Source organism: Zeugodacus cucurbitae, chromosome X (assembly GCF_028554725.1).
Source record: "Zeugodacus cucurbitae isolate PBARC_wt_2022May chromosome X, idZeuCucr1.2, whole genome shotgun sequence".
Classification (NCBI taxonomy): Eukaryota; Metazoa; Arthropoda; class Insecta; order Diptera; family Tephritidae; genus Zeugodacus; species Zeugodacus cucurbitae.
In genome coordinates this window covers 29,492,638-29,510,977 of record NC_071672.1, presented here as the reverse complement: position 1 = coordinate 29,510,977, position 18,340 = coordinate 29,492,638, and the positions used below count along the sequence as shown (strand labels likewise).

Below are 18,340 nucleotides of genomic sequence, written 5' to 3'. Positions count from 1 at the left end.
AAACTTAGCAACAGAAGAGCAGTTAGATTGTCATCCAGATCTTACATAAGCTGATGAAACTAATGCATAATTAATGCTTTAATTTGCTTTGAAACCAGATTTTTCGTACTATGAGTTGAACTTATTAATATGATTTAAGAAACAATACATGAAGCTGTATATTTTTGTTATGAATAAATTTTTTGTTTTAAAAATAAACAAATACAAAAATCTTATTCAATGAGTTATTTGTTTCAGTTTTAGCAAAAGCTCTTATGTCAACTTAAGTATTATCCAACTGAAGTATTCATTTTGACAAAATATCTTAAGTCAAATTAAGATTTGATTTTTCTTAACTTTTCGTTTTTTTAAATATCTTATGTACAAAACAACGAATAAAACATACTTCTTACTAAAATTTTTTTCAAAATCGGCATATAATGTCTTAAGAAATTTTTTTACTTTTTCTTTGATTAAAAATAACTCATTAAATTTCAACACAATAGATTTTAAAGGAAATCGCCAATATCTCAAAACTCAATTTTAAGACTTAAGATGTTATGGTAAAACGACACAGATATATAAATGATCAGGATGAAGAGTGGAGTTGATCCGGATGTCTGTCCGTGCAAGCGATAACTTAAATAAAAATTGAGATATCTTAATGAAAAATGGTACACATATTCCTTGGCACCCTAAAGAGGTTCGTATTGAAAATGGAAAGCGGACCTTTGCCACGCCCAAAAAATGGCGAAAACCGAAACCCTATAAAGTGTCATAACTAAGCCATACATAAAGTTATTAAGGCATAAGGGATCGCACTAGGCAGGGGCCAATTTGTATGTAATTTTTTGGAGAAGTGGGCCTGACCCCACCCCAAAATTGTTTTTTTTTTTATATATCTCTCAAATACATTAAGGCTATATAAATCAAACTTTCTGCACTGACTTCCCTTACGTATCCCATTAAACACCATAAAGAATTGGTAAAATCAGATAATAACAACGCCCACCTCCCATACAAAGGTTAGGTTGAAAGTTACCAAAAGTGCGTTTACTCACTTTTCAATGGCCCGGATATCGAACATGAAGAACTCAGTGCCTAAGGTAATTTTTCACCGAAAATATCGGTAAATCTTTCAGATATTTTAATTTAAAGGGGGGGGGGGGGGTATTTTTTTCTTCTAATAATGTCATAACTTACCCTAACTCCCATATACCTAATTATGGGGTTTTCAAAACTACGATGGGCTTAACACCTTATACATCGGTTAATATGTAAAATATTAAATTAAGTGATATAATGTACCTGGGTGTGATCGGTGGATCAGAAATCGGTTCAGAAAATACCTCAGCCCGCATACTATAATAATGATTTTCGTTATTCTATTGGACTTTATGCCCAATATATGGATCAAATTGTGTGTTATCTTAATAAAACTATCTCAATAAATTGCGAGAGTATAAAATGTTCGGTTACACCCAAACTTAGCCTTTCCTTACATCTTAAATATTACATTACGCGAAATGTTGCTTTAATATATCCCTTAACTAGTTTAGTCGCCACTTATGAGCTTTGTAGTCATTTGCATTTTGACTTGAGTAAGAGTGCATCAAAAAATAATAATTTCAAGGAAAATTTTGTACTTTCAAATGACTAACATGAGAGTCCAGTGGTTTTTAAAGATGGAGCACGATGGCCACATATCAATCAAATGTGAATGTTCATAAATATATGAACATGAAATTTGTATAATCGTTTATTACGAGTATGGTAAATAACACAGAATATATATAAACCATAATATAGAAGTGAAGTTAAAACTTTAGGACCTGGCAAAATGTTCATAAATATATGAACATGAATTATTTATTACATTAAGATTGAATTATATGTAGAACATTATATTTATGACACAAGTACATTAATATATAAAAATACACATGTAAGCAATAAGTTAAATGAAAAGAATATACAGTCCACTAAATATCAAATGCAATGGTTACGAAATTGCAATATAAGACTTGCTCATACAAATGTGAAAATCATTGCATATAAAAGAAACCACATCAACATATATGCATTAATATGGAACAAACATACATTATATGTTGCACGCATACATGCAACACACATACACTTATATGAGGCACGCATGCATCTTTATGCAACACGCATGCACTCAACTATTAATAAAAGTGTGCTCATTTGAAATAACCCCTTATCGTGCAACATATAAAATATACATATAAACATACACACATACACATATAATTAGTTCTTAAGATGTATTCAAAAATTGTAATTAACCCTTTCATTCCCAATGTTGCCTATAGGCAACATTGAACTTACCGGCTTCTAAATCTTGTTATTTAAATTTTTTTGACCACCGGTTTTTTCAATTATGTAGACTAATGTGCTGTGCAAGCTTCCAGTAACATTTTCTGTTATGAGCTGTGCACGTATTCATTCAGTATGCATTTTCCGCAGAGTGGAATTATCAAAATCGGTTTCGGGAAAAAAGTTATCCTAAAGTAGTTTTACAAAAGTGTTCAAAAACATAAAAATAATTGATTTATTTTAAAACAAAGTGAACTATATAAATAAGTAAAGATTATAGAGTCATTAAAAACAAAAAATTCATGAGAAAAGTGTTTAGTTTATTTATAATAATTTATTTTTTGCCTATAAGCAACATCCTGTAACTAATGAACCAGGATATATAGGACTTTGAAATTTTTATCACTTCATATTTTAGTTAAGTCTAATATATATCTGTACTAAAAAAAATGAAAGCTCCGCACATTTTAATTCGGGCATGAGAGGGTTAAGCAGTGACAAAATGAAAATAAAACTGGAATGAAATAGTTCTCAGTCAAGCTTGGTGTTTTAAATATTTTCCCCGACCCGCGATAAGAGGTATTTTTTGTAAAAATCAATATTTAAAATGTATTTCTTTAATGAACACCTACTGATTCCTCTAAGGAATATACGCTGTAAAGCCAAAAATAATAATTATTAAGAAAAATCGTAGAACAAATGTTGTTTGTAACTGGCAATTATAATACATATCATAATTTTGAATTTAATTTGGAATGGAAGTTATCAGGCTTTTAATGGTTAAGCTCTTCTAGAGTATTTCATTTTGATTGTCTCTCCACTAGTTCAGACACTGAGGAGGCCTCAACCTACTCAACACATCCGACATTTCTCGAGGACTCCAATGGGATATTCCTCGGAGTATTTTAAGAATAGTTGCCAAAAGACATTGCAAGCAATCGCTGCTTAATCGGTGGAGTTTGCTTCGCAGATATCTTTCAATAATTATTTGCGCTTTCTAATGGATTATATGAAAGATTTTATAAATTACTCACATTTGATATTCATTGCCTTTATACAACAAATTATTTCTTTTCTTTCAGGGTAACTGGTGGAGAACTATTTGACCGAATTGTCGAAAAAGGTTCCTATACCGAAAAAGATGCATCAGATCTTATACGACAAATTCTAGAAGCTGTTGACTATATGCATGAACAAGGTGTTGTACACAGAGATTTAAAGGTAAGCATGTAATTTTCATACTAACATGACACCTTTTATTTATGGACAAACATGAACATGGACAAATCTATTTATGTTACGCGTTTCCAATTTATCAATAGATTTAGGATACAATACTCTCGTTATTTGCAATTGAAAATTAGTATGGTATTTTATAAAATATACAGATTCAACAAAAATGCTCAAGTACTTAGAATATGCTTATTTTATTTGTTAAATTTTTATATAATCGTTATATAACTCCTCGTCAATAGGTCCGTACTTACAATAGTATTCAGCTTAGAACTTTTATATTGCATACAATTAAATAGTAGTTGATATGCGAAAGCCATGGTTATTTAATAATATTTCTGAGATAATATTCAGAAGATTTAACAAATTAACGAAATTGTTTTTTTTTTTTTTTGTAAAATATTTTCTTAGAGCAGTTTCCATATTTTTTTTGGTCACGTGAATAGACGCACTTAAAGTAATTAATTTTTGGAAGAAAAATAACTTATTTTAAACTATTATTTTTAGCGAGTATCAATATTAGACTTATTAGGATAAAATGGAAAATATTTTAAATAAAGTGTACTGCTTCCCTTGTTTGCAATAACTTCATATATCTGTTTCGTCCTTCAATGTGTCTATAGCTGTCATCGATTGGTTAAGTGTTATAAGGAAGCCAATAGAACGCACTATCCTGTAATTCAGGTGGAAAAGTCTGCATAAAAATATTTTTGTATCCCGTTGTTTTGCGTTGCGTCTATGCCTTACGTTTTATTTAATAAATTAAAATGTATTTCAAAGTAAAAACAACAAAAATATATATTTGTATTGTCATTTTTGTCTAAAATTTGTCCTTTGAGTTGTTTTTACCATTGTAAAAGTCTAGTCTATATATGTAAAACAAAATTTGGCAGCACTCAGCAAGCGGCTATAGCATTTTTAATGACGTATCCGCATACTCTCCTGCACGAATTCAATTAGATAACTTTGTTGTTGGATTCACATGTAGAATTTTTGACAGGCGAGCAGAGCCCAAAGATAGCGAGCTTTTGCAGTTTATGTAATTAATCGAATTCTCACTTCAAAGAATGTGTTATTGCTACAATTATGGTGACCGCAGAATATGGTGACCAATCTGATTATGGTCGAGAGCAACCTCGAATCACTAAATCACTATTGGAGAAGTTGTAGGCATATTGATTGGCTCATGACAAGTAATTTTTAGCAGTTTTCTTCACTTTCTCCACATTTTCATCGGTTGTCGATTTACTGGGACATCCAGGGCGAGCGCCGTCATTCACGTCTTCTCGTGCTTCTTTGAAAAGCTTGTACGACTTGGCAAACATTTTTTTGTCGACTGGTGACTCAATAAATGAGACCTAGCCTTTTCTAAGAAATTGAGATGTGGCCCAATCTGACGCAGTTCACGTAGTTTGTGGTCAACCAGCTTCATGACACCTCGTTGGAACTGCGCATGTATAACACCCACTGGTCGTGGAGACTTGAAATAGTTAAACGAATTTAACGTTCAGTTGAGGGGGTGCTCGTACAGAAGGTCCAAGAAGGCTGTACAGCGCTCCTGAAGTTCCACATGGGATGCCAGGCTTTCCATTGATTGATTTCTTCAGCTTAACCGACTCCTCTCCTCTCGAAGTCCAGTCACCAGCTTTATTTCGCACACATTCCAAGTGGGATTCTTAGCATGGATGCGTCTAAATCTTGAGGTTTCCTGACAGCCCTTTACGTTTACGCAGCAAGCTCTCCAAGTATTAGCCCTATATTTAGGAATTCCTACTCATCTCTGCAATTTATGTAGAAGCTCTCCCGACTGTGTCTACTGTTCGCATCGGAACCAATGATGTCATTCGTCTGTTCCTGTCTGGGTGCTGGAACAGCTAAAACGGCTTAAGCAAGTTTTCTTAATTATATATGTATGGAGTATCCCCATATGCCTCTTTTTGTGTTTCGTATATTCGTTATCATAGACTGGTTCTCGCTTTAAAATCGGCATTGTTAGTGTTTTTGAATTTCAAAATGTGCTGTGGTTTTGGTTTCCTCTACATGAGGAGTGTGTGAAAGTAATGCAGCGTTGCATTTATTTCGTTAAAATAACATCTGTGTTATAATTCGTTTTCATAATATTGTGCCAATTTGTGAAATAATTATATTTTTTCCACAATTGATTTTTAGTGTCTAAATCGTCAATTACTTTTTTTAATATTCTTATTACTTTTCCTATTTTTTAGTTGTGAGCACTTCAAAACGGCAGTTACATTTATAATATTTAAGGTAATTTTATTTACAATTTTTTTTTTTAATTTATTTTTGTTTTGTTTTATACAATACTTTCTTTAAAAACTTTTGCGTTTTTTTTTGTACAAAATTTTGTCTGATAATTTTTATATTTCGCTCAGTGTAACTAAAATTTTATTTGTTTTAACATTACTAATAACAAATATTTGCAGTGCTTGAATACGGATTTATGCATATGCATGTGCCATAAATGGTTTCATCGTTCGTTTTTTATGTTTGAATAGTATTAGCTTGTGCTCTTCTGTTGCGCTTAGTTTTTAAATGGCCATACTCTTATTTAATATTTATGTTAATTTGCAACGTAATAGGCGTATCCGCCATCCATCACATATAAGCTGCATTATGATCATCGGTGATTTTTGCTTCGGGGGTTACGAAACGAAAAAAATTTGTGTTGGGCTTTACTAAGCTATCGTTGCCTACAAACGAGGCAATATGTTTATATTTTAACGGAGATATATGTATACTTATGGTAGCTTTGCTTTTTTTCGTTGACTTGTCACACTTTGAATACTTGTAGGAAAAAATAAGCGCTTTGAACACTATCAAAACAATGGATCTCCAAGGAAGTGGAGGTTCTTCCATTGCTTCTCCAAGCGGATACTGCATTGAATCGAACTTTCAAAACTGGAGTGGTTTCGTCCATTCGAACAACAGGACCTAGCCAATGTAGCTGCTGTTTTTTATACGCTGAACTATGTCAATGTCGTCACTCATCGTTTCATCGTCTGCGGTATTCGCCGTTGCCAATGTTCAAATGTCCATACATTTTTCGCAAAGCCTCTCTCTCGAAAACTCCTAGTGTCGTCTAGTCCGTTGTCGACATCGTCCACACAACTGCACCATAAAGCAGGACGGGAATAAGAAAAAACTTAAAACTTAAGTGAACGACTACCTCTTTGAACTTCCTCGCTTCCTTCTGCGAGGAGCCTGGCACTCGCTCCCGCCAATTCCACGATGACCCTTTTTACCAACTGGAGGAAGGAGTACAGACTAAACCTTAACATTTACGTCGATAATATACCAATAGCGATCGTGAATAACCCCACGATTTTAGGTGTTACCTTTCGCAGTCTGTACTCCTTCACTTCGCACACGACCGCGACAATGACCAAAGTGCAGATCCGCAAGTCGCTAGCCGGTAGCACTTGGTGAAAGGAGATAGAAACGTTGCTGGTCAATTACAAGGCTATCGTCCAGTCGGTCGTCAACTACGCAGCACCGTTATGGTCACCTGGATGCAGTGAAATGAGTCCCCGCATGATAGTAGTCACCTCTTTGTATGCCAAACAAACCCAACTCATCTAACACCCATTTCCCTTTGGTCCGACCCTATCGAAACAGCAACTTTCACGGGTCTCCCATTAGATGACCTCGATGACAACTAGGCTTATTGTTATCAATCAAAAATTTATTTATCAAAAAAATTCCCAAAATTCGCATTTTTTAAATATCTATCAAAAGAGCAAAATTTTGTCTATGCATTTTGTAATAAGCCAATCCGCCGGTAACTCATGTTCTACACAATATTTTTAGCTTAAAATTTATATTTATACTGTCGAAACTAACTAACTATTTACTTACCGTAGAAAAAAAACTGAAAAAACAAGCCGTCATATTGAACGATCCCCTTAATGCAGCAAATATATTTTATTCACCACTCGGCTGTTAGCCGTTTAATTAATTTATAACAATTCACAGGTTTTTTGTATTCATTACAGCCAGAGAATCTGCTTTACTACAGTCCTAATAATGACAGCAAAATAATGATTAGTGATTTTGGATTGTCGAAGATGGAAGACTCTGGTATTATGGCAACAGCTTGCGGCACACCAGGTTACGTAGCGCCGGAAGTTTTGGCACAAAAGCCATATGGAAAAGCAGTTGATGTATGGAGCATAGGCGTTATATCTTATATATTACTCTGTGGTTATCCACCATTCTATGATGAAAATGATGCAAATCTATTTGCACAAATCTTAAAAGGTTTGTTTAAAATATTTCATTTTCATTTATTATATTATTCTTTACTAGCGTCGAAAGTTGTCGACAGTATCTTTTTATTTAATAATGTCTGTATAATATTGTATTTCATTAGGTGAATTCGAGTTTGACTCACCATACTGGGATGAAATAAGCGAATCTGCTAAGAACTTTATTCAAAACTTAATGTGTGTAAACGTGGATAAGCGCTACACCTGTAAACAAGCATTGGCCCATCCTTGGTAAGTAAATAAGTTTATGTTGAAGTGAGGTGTATTAAGTTGCTATAATCCTAATATATTTCAAACATCTTGATAACATAAGGTAAGATAACAAATCGAAAAGTCGTAATATTACATAAAGATATTGTTAAAGGTGCCGATCCATTATGAAAGAAAAAAAAAACGTTTACTTAAACAGTGGCTCAGCTAAAATGATGCAGCAACGAAATGAAAAATCATGTTTGTATTTCGAAATTAAAAAGGTTTACTCATTTATTGATTAGTAGGTACATATATATTTAATCTTGTATTATAAATAGAATAAAACGCAAAAATTATTTATATTTTACAAGCGGTAAGTAAAAACATGTTCGTATACTGAAGTACAAGCTCAGAGCCAAAATGATGCACAGTTAGCGGCGACAGCTCGGCGTCGATTTTCGAATGAAAAGTAAATACTGTTATAAATGTGAGCTATCCTGGAATAATATTTAATAGTTTTGACATTTTAGTTTGTCATTTGTAAAGTATATTTCAAAATGGGCCTCGAAACAAGTATTGAAGTGTATAAAGAGGGAAAAAGTCAACACAAAGTCGCCTAAATGGTAAAACTGAGTCAAGAAACTATTCGGTATATCATTTAACGTAATGTTCGTGAAAATCGTGTTGCAAATAAAAAAAGATGAACTCATAATAAAATATTTAACGTTAGTTATTCCCGTTGTATTGTACGGAAAATACGAGAAAATCCTCATTTAAGTGCTCCAGCTTTAAACAACGAAGTGGAAAAAATTATTGGAAAGGACTGTTATTCCCAAACCACAATAAGAATGCTCAGAGGAGCTCATTTCAATGGCCGCACATCCCGAAATAAACCATACATCAATGTTAAAACTTGAAGTACAAGGTTGAAGGTTGCAAACGAACAGTTATATAAGCCTGCAAACTTCTGGAATACCGTACATTTTGCAGATGAGAGTAATTTCAACATGTTTAGATCGGATAGAAATAGATATGTATGGATAAAAGCAATTGCTGAGCTACAACCTCATAATCAGGCATGGGCAAAGTCTTAGCAGGTGCTAAAAGAGCGTAAGTGATCGTATATGTACACACACCGATTGTCACTAACACGCACAAGCGAAGAGCGTAAAACGAGCACCTACGATGGGACAATACGATAAATAAACGACGATAAAATCAGTCTGCAATCAGCAGTTGACTGTGCAGGTCGTTGCGGACGGAGTTGTATATTTTACGTATGGAATGAAAACAATCTTTTCATTATAAATTAGCACTAAATTACTTTTTTAAATTATTATATTATCCAATTTTACTATAATTTATATTATATATAAATTATTATTAATTTTTACATTCATTAGCACGTGCGTATATTCGCATTGTACAACCGTGCGGCATAGACCTGCTCGCTCAACCTCTGCAAGCAGACTGAATATTTTTGATTGCTGATTCGTTTGGTACCACAGTAAGCACACTAACACAATCTCATTTTGTGATACTCGTTTGATTGTGGATGTGCCCATCCCTGCTCATAATCTACGTAGTACTGTAAAACATGGTGGAGGTCATGTAATTGTGTGGGATGTATGTCGTCTTCTGGTGTTGGGAATTTGGAATTTATTGATTATACTATGTACACGAGTGTGTATCTGGACATTTTGAAACGAAATTTACTACAAAATTAAATACTCTTGATAATTTTCGGTACTATCAAAATAAAGATCCGAAACACAAATTCGGGAGTTCTGCAAAGTTGGCTAATTTGGACCTGTCCACATAGTACAAACACCAGAGCAATCTTCAGATTTGAATGCAGTAGAGACTCTGTGGTCAGTTTTTGAACGAGACATGCGAAAATACAAAAGAGTACTTAAAAAACGCCCTGGACGAATAAAATTGCTCCAAACTATACAAATTAATTGGTAGAATCAATGCTGGAACGAATGAAAGCAGTTATAGATAGTAAGGGGCATCCCACAAAGTACTAATCGACCTAAAATTGTTGTTAAAGTTTCAATGTATTTGTTTTTTTTTTGTTACTGCATCATTTTCGCTGTGAGGTTCAATATTATACTGTCGTTTGTTTTTGTTGTAGATAAATAAAAAACTGTAAAATTTGATTTTTTTTAAGCATAAATTTTATGTGTATATCTGCCGCTGTTAATTGGTATTTAAATTTTTTCGAAAGTGTATTTAGTTTTCAAGTAATACTTGCTTTAGTATTTATTGTACGCTTGCATCACTTTGCTGTGAGCCACTATAGATAATAAAGACCATTGTATGTCGTTGTATCGCTTTGCTCCTCACAATTTGACCCGTATATTCGGTATACAAGTCGATCAGTAGACTTTCCAAGGTGTGAACAGGCCACATAAAGCTGCTCGCAGTTGTAGATGTTGCAATGGGCAGTACAATACTATTTTGCGATCCTATGGTTGCCAAAATGAGTGAAAGAAGAAAAGGTTCCACCGGGTGCGTCTATGACGTCCACAGCATTGTTCTGTAATCAACTGCGTAAGATTAGTCTGAAATGTCTCCAAATCGTCAGATCAAAGGAAATATCTTAAGCGATTGCCAAATCATTTATCATTTGAAACAACATTCTTTGGCATTAATTTTTTAAATGTGTTTCGCGGCTACGTCTTAGCTGGCCCATCCGTTGTGTCCAATTTTCGATGACGCGTTTCGATGACATACGTGTTGTTTTGCTTCAAAGCGAGGTTGTCTTCTTAGACTTGAGAGCTCGACGTAAATTGCGCCAAGTCGTTTCATTCGTCAGTGCGAGTAGCTGCGAACGGCGCCGAATCGACTCTCCACGGTTTTCGTGTACACTATCAGCTACGGCCGCTATATTTCCTTCACTGCGTGCTGGACGCGGTAGATTCGTCGTTTAAAACTGGCGCTTGTATAATAATTGACCTTGATTAACACGGAAAGTTATTGTAACAGCAAAGTCATATCAATGAATAAGGGATGGAGATACACACCTGTTCAAAATAATAGATACACTTTTGATGAGATATTTAATTGGGAAAAATAAATTATGATACAAATGTTTTGTTATATATTTAACATTACCTAGTTAATAGCCAATATATCCACCATCATTCCGGTTTGGCTTACTTATTTTTTTAGACATACCAAATGAGTCGCAGGTCATACTGTCCATTGAAGAAGTCATGCTAAAAAGATAAATCCTTTCTTTATGGGCGACGTAGACTTCTTTCACTAAACAAATTTATTTTTGTTTCGTCGCACCAAAGGATATTTCTCCACTTTCTGCTTCCACAGGTCCTGGGAAATCCACATGATTTCATGGCAAAGTTTAAAGTTATAAAAAAAATAGTTAGCTTTTAATAAGCTTTGTTAGTATTTGTAAATTAATTTGATACAGTTCTTTATTTAAAATAATTTGTTCGATCAGAAATAATAATACAAAGTCCTATAGATGCAGAAACATATCTAACCAAATTTTTATTGTTTCCTTTGCAGGATTTCTGGTAATGCTGCGAGCAACAAGAATATTCATGGTACCGTGTCCGAGCAACTTAAAAAGAACTTCGCAAAATCTCGATGGAAAGTAAGTAAAAACTGCGTAGTTTTTTCGTTCGTGTACCAATACGTATATTTTCCAACTCGCCCATTCATTTCAGCAAGCCTATTATGCGGCAACCGTTATACGCCAAATGCAGCGCATGGCACTGAGCAGTAACAGTGGCGGCGGTAGTAGTAAGAGTAACATGTTAGCCACGGAGAGTGTAGTTAGTAGCAGTAGCGTTGGCGCTTCGGATACGACTGAAAGTCTTAGCAGCAGTAATACTGAGGGCGCAATTTCCCTAAATAATGTGAACTCAAGTACCAACAGCAGCTGTTCGAAATCAGGCCAGCATGAGGACTCAACTGAATGCAATGCAACAAATGTCAAAGAGTGCAAAGATAACCGACCAATGGAAAGTAATAGCTGTAAAAGTAGCACCACTGCTTGTGTAAATGGCAGTGAATCAAATATATAAGCCTTGCACAAATTAATGAAAAAAAAACACAATCAGTTATAACGGACTTGATGTCTTTTAAAGATAATAATTCCTAGTAATACTTTTTTTTAATATGCTTTGTATAAATATGTATGGTATTTAGTTTTAGTCTGACCATATACGCTCCGAAACTTCCATATAATATGTTAAATAGAAGCGATATAATTTTCTTTAACCATATTTAAGGCGTTAGTAAATTAAACTTTTGAAAACACACGAGTGAATTAATACTTGACAGTTTTATTTGAAAAACAAAAAAAATTGCAACAAATTTGAAGTTATATGCGCAATAAAAAACCTCTATTTTAAATCTTTATTGTAATTATGAGTGTTGAAGAAATCTTACAAATACATATAACATTTAATTAACACATACAAAATACCGGGTCATTATTAGTGGACATTTTTTGCGCGGATGGATGAATGGATATCTCTAGCAAATGTCTAGGAAAAACAAGTCTCTTAACGCTCCAGCGTATGTAACGTAGATAGCCATTATACAGTCATGAGAGCCCCAGTTGGATATGATTTCTATAGTAATTTTTGGTACAATTGAAAAAAGGACAAAGTTGTTAGCAACAGAATAGAGATGAGTACAAATTCAATATATTTCTCTGAGGTCGTCAGTGCAAACTTTTTTTATTTAGAAATAGCAGAATTAAAAGATAATCACAATAATGATTGGAGGCATTCAATTGACAGCGATTACGACACCCTAGTAATTAAATATACCAACCCAAATTCCGGTGGTGAAATTTATTCCAAAAATGTTCATTAGAACACTCTGCAGCTCAAAGAAGAAAATTTAAAATTTATAATATATACATATATATTTTACTTGATTTCTTTGCCACAATACGCTTTACTTAAGGTAAGTAACTATGAGTCAGTAAGAAAAGTCGAACAGCAGTGAAATTCAATCATTTCTACTACTGAGATTGTTACGAGTTTGTTTTAAATGTGTAAACTCACATTTGGCAAACTGTTAGTTATCATGGCGACAGGGGCTAATGACAATAGCACGTCACACACGTCGCCGCTGTATCAGTATTTACCGTCAGTTTTGATTTGTGAATTTATTAAGTTAAATTTTTATTAATGCAAATTCTTGTTAAAATATATGTTCAGGAGTGTTGTGAAATCCAAACAAAGATTTGCTGAATGTGAGAATGGCAAACCAATTCTGATTTTAAGTGTCCATATAGTATATTGTTTTACTTTTATGTAAAAAGTTAGATATTTCTAAGATCTCTTCTGAATTAACGGCAAATCAAAATAAATTTGAACATAATATTTCAAATTTGTCAGCTCTAAGGCTATTGATTTGTTTCAGATAGTTAAACCAATCAATTCCCAATACAATTTCTGATTCGAATATCAAACTAATAATATGAGAATTCATGACATCAACCGGAAATTTTTGTTGGTTTGAATTCTAATTCCGACAATTATCAGATACCACAACAACCCTGTTTAAGATGGTTTAAATAAATGTAGGAGTTGTCAACAAAAAAAAAGAAAAAATTAAGAAATTGCGAAAAACAATCTTGTATTCAAAAAATAATTCATAATTTTAAATTGAAGAAATAATTTAACTAATAGAATGTAAGCGCTCTGAGATATGTACAATAAATTTCTAGACCTTCTAGAACGTCGAGTCAACTTTAGATTTTTGGAAAAAAATTCTAGAAATACTTAAATAAAATTAAAATCGATTTTTTGAAGTCATGAGATCCCTTACTTTCATACTAAATCCTATAATTTTTCTTTTGATTGCAATCCGACCCAATCTTCGACATATCTCGACAACCATTCTTATGTGAACTGTTTAAGATTTGGTATATAATAGCACAGTATGTACCATTGTTTTAGTCGGGTCATTGTGTCCTATAGAAAAGCAAATTTGTAATTTTTGTTTGTTCTCTCACATGTTCGGCCCTATTCCCGTTGTCGTTGTCGTTTTAATAGTCGTTTCTAAGTCGTTGTCGTTCTTATCGTCGTTTCGTTCCTAAATTGGTATTCTTGAAGTATATCGTAACGCCTAAGAAAAGTTATCGAAATTTGTCTACATATTTTATATAGTATACTTTAAGGAGCTCTTTTCCCATATAAAAATATTTTTCTTATGCAACGAGACACATTTTTAAAGCAGTCCTTAATGGATTTTGTGCTATTCTATATTGACTCTAAACAACGTAATCACTGTAATTATTGTACTTCCGTACAACAATGTTAGCCTTCCATCTTTATTTGATTTTTTAAAAGAAGTAGTGGTGACATCTGCGTCCTTTAAACTTTCTTCTAAAATATGTTATACTTCCAGCGTCTCATGCTCCTTGCTTCTGGCTAATCCAACTACTCTAACTAATGGACCAGCCAAAGGAGACATGGGTATCTGTTTATTAACTCCTTCTCTTGTTGGAGTACTATTATTTTCTTCGTTTTGAATTTTAAGATCTTTCATATCTTAAATATATTCTTAGATATAAAAATGCAATTTTATTAATGCCAACAATTTCCGACGCGAGATGGCTGTGGAATGGATTTATTTATTTTTTTTTTGAGAAAAAAATATCCCTCCCAAAAAATCGAAATTTAAAGGATTTATCCCTTTTCTAAAGTGCTTGGCATATGCAGGATATTTTTCCACTTCAGAAATTAAAATTTTAAACTGTTTCCGATTTGGAATTTTCATCTTCACTTCAAATATTCCTTCAAACAACCGCGTCGTTTCTACGTCGCTCACAATTATAGCAACGACCAAAAACGACTGTTTCTATGTCGTTTCTATAGTCGTTTCAAATTGGGGAATCTCAATTTTTTTTCGATAAATGTCGTTAACGCCAACAGGAATGCCAAATAGGCGTTCTTAAGTCGTTTTAAAACGATAACGACAACGGGAATAGGGGCGATTATTCTAAAAGTAACTAAAGCGTAATAGTTGCACATCGAAGGAATGATGCTGTATCGTACCAAAAAATTGATAACATTTTAGAATTTCTCTCCATTTGTGTTAGGTCGTGTGAGGACACCTGTTTTCATATTAAATAGTATTGTTCTTAAATTTCAGTATACATACACATGTATATCATCAAAGTTGCCTATGTCCTTTCTACAAATGCAGATAGTCAGGCCAACCTAGGTTAGGTTAGGTTAGGTTGTAAGGCTGTTTCCCAAAGGGAAAACACACGTAGACTTTGAAATATAGTCCTTTGTGAAGCCTGGTTCCCCCCTAGATTAACAATTAGGAGTCGACAAAGCGCCCTGAACCTACTACAAATCTGTAGAGATTTTTAATTTCTATATTCGCTATTTCGTGAGCCTGTTCTAAAAAAGTTAGATCCAAGACATCTCTTTCTTGATCTCGCAAATGCGGGACATTCCAGAAGAAAGTGATGAGACGATTCCACCTCACCCTCCTCCATGCAGCTTCTACAGCTAGCATCCGGTATAATTTTTAACCTTACAGCGTGTATCCCAATAAGGCAATGGCCAGTAAGAACCCCTACGACTAAGGAGAGGTAAGGTTTACAGATGGCGAAAAGTTCAGTAGACCTACCGCGGTGTACCTTAGGCCAGAAGGATCTTGCGACTAAGCATGTGTTGGTAACTGACCAGCACCTACCCAGCTCAGCCGAAGCCCATCTGTCCAATAGCAGACCGACGTAGGGAAATGGAGCTCCTACATGATTCCTGCTTCTAATAGTGGGCCCGTCGTTCCTGACCTTGCAAGCTCATCAGCCTTACAATTTCCCGCGATTCCGCAGTGGCCAAGAACCCAGGCTAATCTAATTGAAAAGTATAACGATGCCGCATGGTCAATGAACTCAGGGCTAGTATCGCCGCTCTACTATCCGAGTGGATCGCCACCTTCCTAAAGGTTGTTGCGCTTTGAAGCAGTATATCCGTCTCTGCTTTAATAGCAGCCACTTCCGCTTGAAAAACGCTGCAGTAATCGGGAAGCCTGAAACTAAGGTTGACGGACGCTTTCGCGGACAAGGCGTTAAGTGCCAAGGCTGGTGTTGTTCGGAGGGCGACACTCATACTTACGCTCGTTGAACACTTACTAGTATATTGGCTAGTGAAGCCTTTTCCAGAGACTTCCACCACACGAGTATCCCATATAACATAATCGGCTTGACTATAGTTTCATATAGCCAGAGAACCACCTTAGGTGAGAGACCCCATCTTTTTCCGATGGCGCCTCTGCAACAATATAAGGCAACCGAGGCCTTCTTAGCTCTCTCCTCTATATTAGCTTTCCATGAGAGCTCTCTATCCAGGATGAGCCCTAGGTACTTCACTCTATCCGCTGGACCGAGACAAGTTCTGCCCATCAATGGCAAGGGCGCTTATGGAATCTTGTACCACCTTGTTAACAGAACCATTTCGGTTTTGCTTGGATTTACTGAAAGGCCACATTCCGCACCCCATTTAGTTACCACGCCAAGATAACTTTGTGTAAGTTCATACACAGTACCTAGGAATTTCCCCTCGACCATGAGTGCTACATCGGCAGCGTAGGCTACCACCCGGCAGACCCTCTCTGCAAGCTTCTCTAGCAGGTCGTTAACGACCATGATCCAGAGAAGAGGCGAGAGAACTTCTCCTTGGGGGTTCCCTTTTAACAGCACGATGTACATGCGCGCTACCCCAGTCCGTCACGATCGTTCTTTCGCAGCACAGGCTGAAAACAAGATAAGAACATTATTGAAAGCCCCCTCGATATCGAGAAAGGTTCCCACGGCAAAGTGTTTTTGTGCGATAGAATTTTATATCCAAGTAACCACAGTGTGTAAGGCGGTGTCTAATGACCTGCCTTTACAGTAAGCGTGCTGCGCGCTTGATAAAAGATCTACTGGTATCCCTCCCCTGATGTACCGATCAATCAACCTCGCCAACGTTTTCAATAAGAAAGAGGACCCCGGAATGTGGCCCAATCTAATGCAGTTCGCATAGATAGGGGCCAACCAGCTGCATGATGTTTTGATGGCATGCTGCAGCTGCGCTGGTATGATACCATCCAGCCCAGGGGACTTGAATGGTTTAAATGAGTTTATCGCCCATACGAGATTCCGCTCACTCAAAAGGTCTGGAAAGGCTGCGTGGTCAGTAAGGAGCACTCCAAGGTGCGCTCCATCAGGGGAGGGATTGCTCGGAAAGTGAGCGTCAAGGAGCAGCTTGAGGGTTTCCTCGCTGCTCAGAGTCCACCTTTCATTGCCGTCTTTGACGTACCCCAAAGGGACGGGTTTCTTTGCGAGAATTGTCCTAAACCTAGAAGATTATCGACATCCTTCGACCTTTTGATAAAAGGCTCTCCAGGAGGACGTTTTAGCCTTCTTAATCTCGGACTTGTAAATCGTGAGTCCACTCTTATACAATATCCAGTCACCTGCAGACCCGCTTCTGCGAGCTTTATTAAATAGCCTTCTGCTAGATGCCTTAATTTCAGAGAGCTCCGAAGTCCACCAGAAGGTTTCCCTCTGCCTTTTGGTGTTACCATTGGATAGGAGCTCTCCAAGGCATAATTACACGCGGAACTAAAGATTCTGACATATTCACCCACTGCATCCGTCGTGAGCAGAGATCCCCGCTCCGGCGCATCTGGTAGAACAAGTCGGAGTCTCCCACCGTAAAGTTCCCAGTCCTAAATTTCTTATAGCTTTTGCTGGGCGGAATTTCTTCATCAAGACAAAAAGCAATGTATCTATGATCCCAGAAAGAGTGGTCCTCTAGAACCCACCAGCCTGAGATCATAGGTCCAATCGTGTTTGAGGCAAGGGGAGGTCTAGGACCTCCTCCATGTCCGCAGTCACAAAGGTAGGGGTGTTTCCCCTATTACAGACAAAAAGATCTACATCTACGATGAACTCAAAAAGTGACTCACCCCTTTTATTTGTATCCGAGCTGCCCCAGATTTGATGTCGCGAGTTCGCGTCACATCCTGTGAAGACCCTGATTCCGGCTTTATCCGCCTCCTCTAGGGCCCTTCTTAGCAACATGGGGGGATGGTTCCATCTCATCCTTATGAGACATATAGGCTAATATCAGCCAGAGTCCATCTCCGCCACTCTCCAGTAGCAGGCTTTATCCGCCTCCTCTAGGGCCCTTCTTAGCAACATGGGGGGATGGTTCCATCTCATCCTCATGAGACATATAGGCTAATATCAGCCAGAGTCCATCTCCGCCACTCTCCAGTAGCAGTTAGCAGGCCAACCTCACTTATAAAACAAT

At 36.0% G+C, this 18,340-nt stretch overlaps 2 protein-coding genes across 12 annotated transcripts in view; one reads left to right on the top strand and one right to left on the bottom strand.

Annotated features, from left to right (window-relative positions):
• The window catches only part of LOC105218335 (calcium/calmodulin-dependent protein kinase type 1), a 33,770-nt gene extending 21,653 nt beyond the window's left edge, over positions 1 to 12,117 (top strand). For all 3 annotated transcript variants that reach the window (XM_011193872.3, XM_011193871.3, XM_054235444.1), the window contains 5 exons: positions 3,402 to 3,540; positions 7,566 to 7,830; positions 7,943 to 8,069; positions 11,565 to 11,652; positions 11,726 to 12,117. In XM_011193872.3, coding sequence (XP_011192174.1) covers positions 3,402 to 3,540; positions 7,566 to 7,830; positions 7,943 to 8,069; positions 11,565 to 11,652; positions 11,726 to 12,085 — 979 coding nt within the window. In that variant the 3' untranslated portion in view covers positions 12,086 to 12,117. The remainder of the gene's footprint in view (positions 1 to 3,401; positions 3,541 to 7,565; positions 7,831 to 7,942; positions 8,070 to 11,564; positions 11,653 to 11,725) is intronic.
• The window catches only part of LOC105218336 (uncharacterized), a 54,677-nt gene continuing 43,388 nt past the window's right edge, over positions 7,052 to 18,340 (bottom strand). For 5 of the 9 annotated variants that reach the window (XR_008472155.1, XR_008472148.1, XR_008472151.1 and 2 more), the window contains 2 exons: positions 17,994 to 18,327; positions 7,052 to 11,366 (listed from right to left, as the gene is read on the bottom strand). The gene's annotated coding sequence lies outside the window, so the exon portion shown is untranslated. Of the gene's footprint in view, positions 11,367 to 12,250; positions 12,638 to 17,993; positions 18,328 to 18,340 lie in introns of those variants that run through there. The other 4 variants (XR_008472150.1, XR_008472149.1, XR_008472153.1 and 1 more) reach the window with 4 other exon arrangements.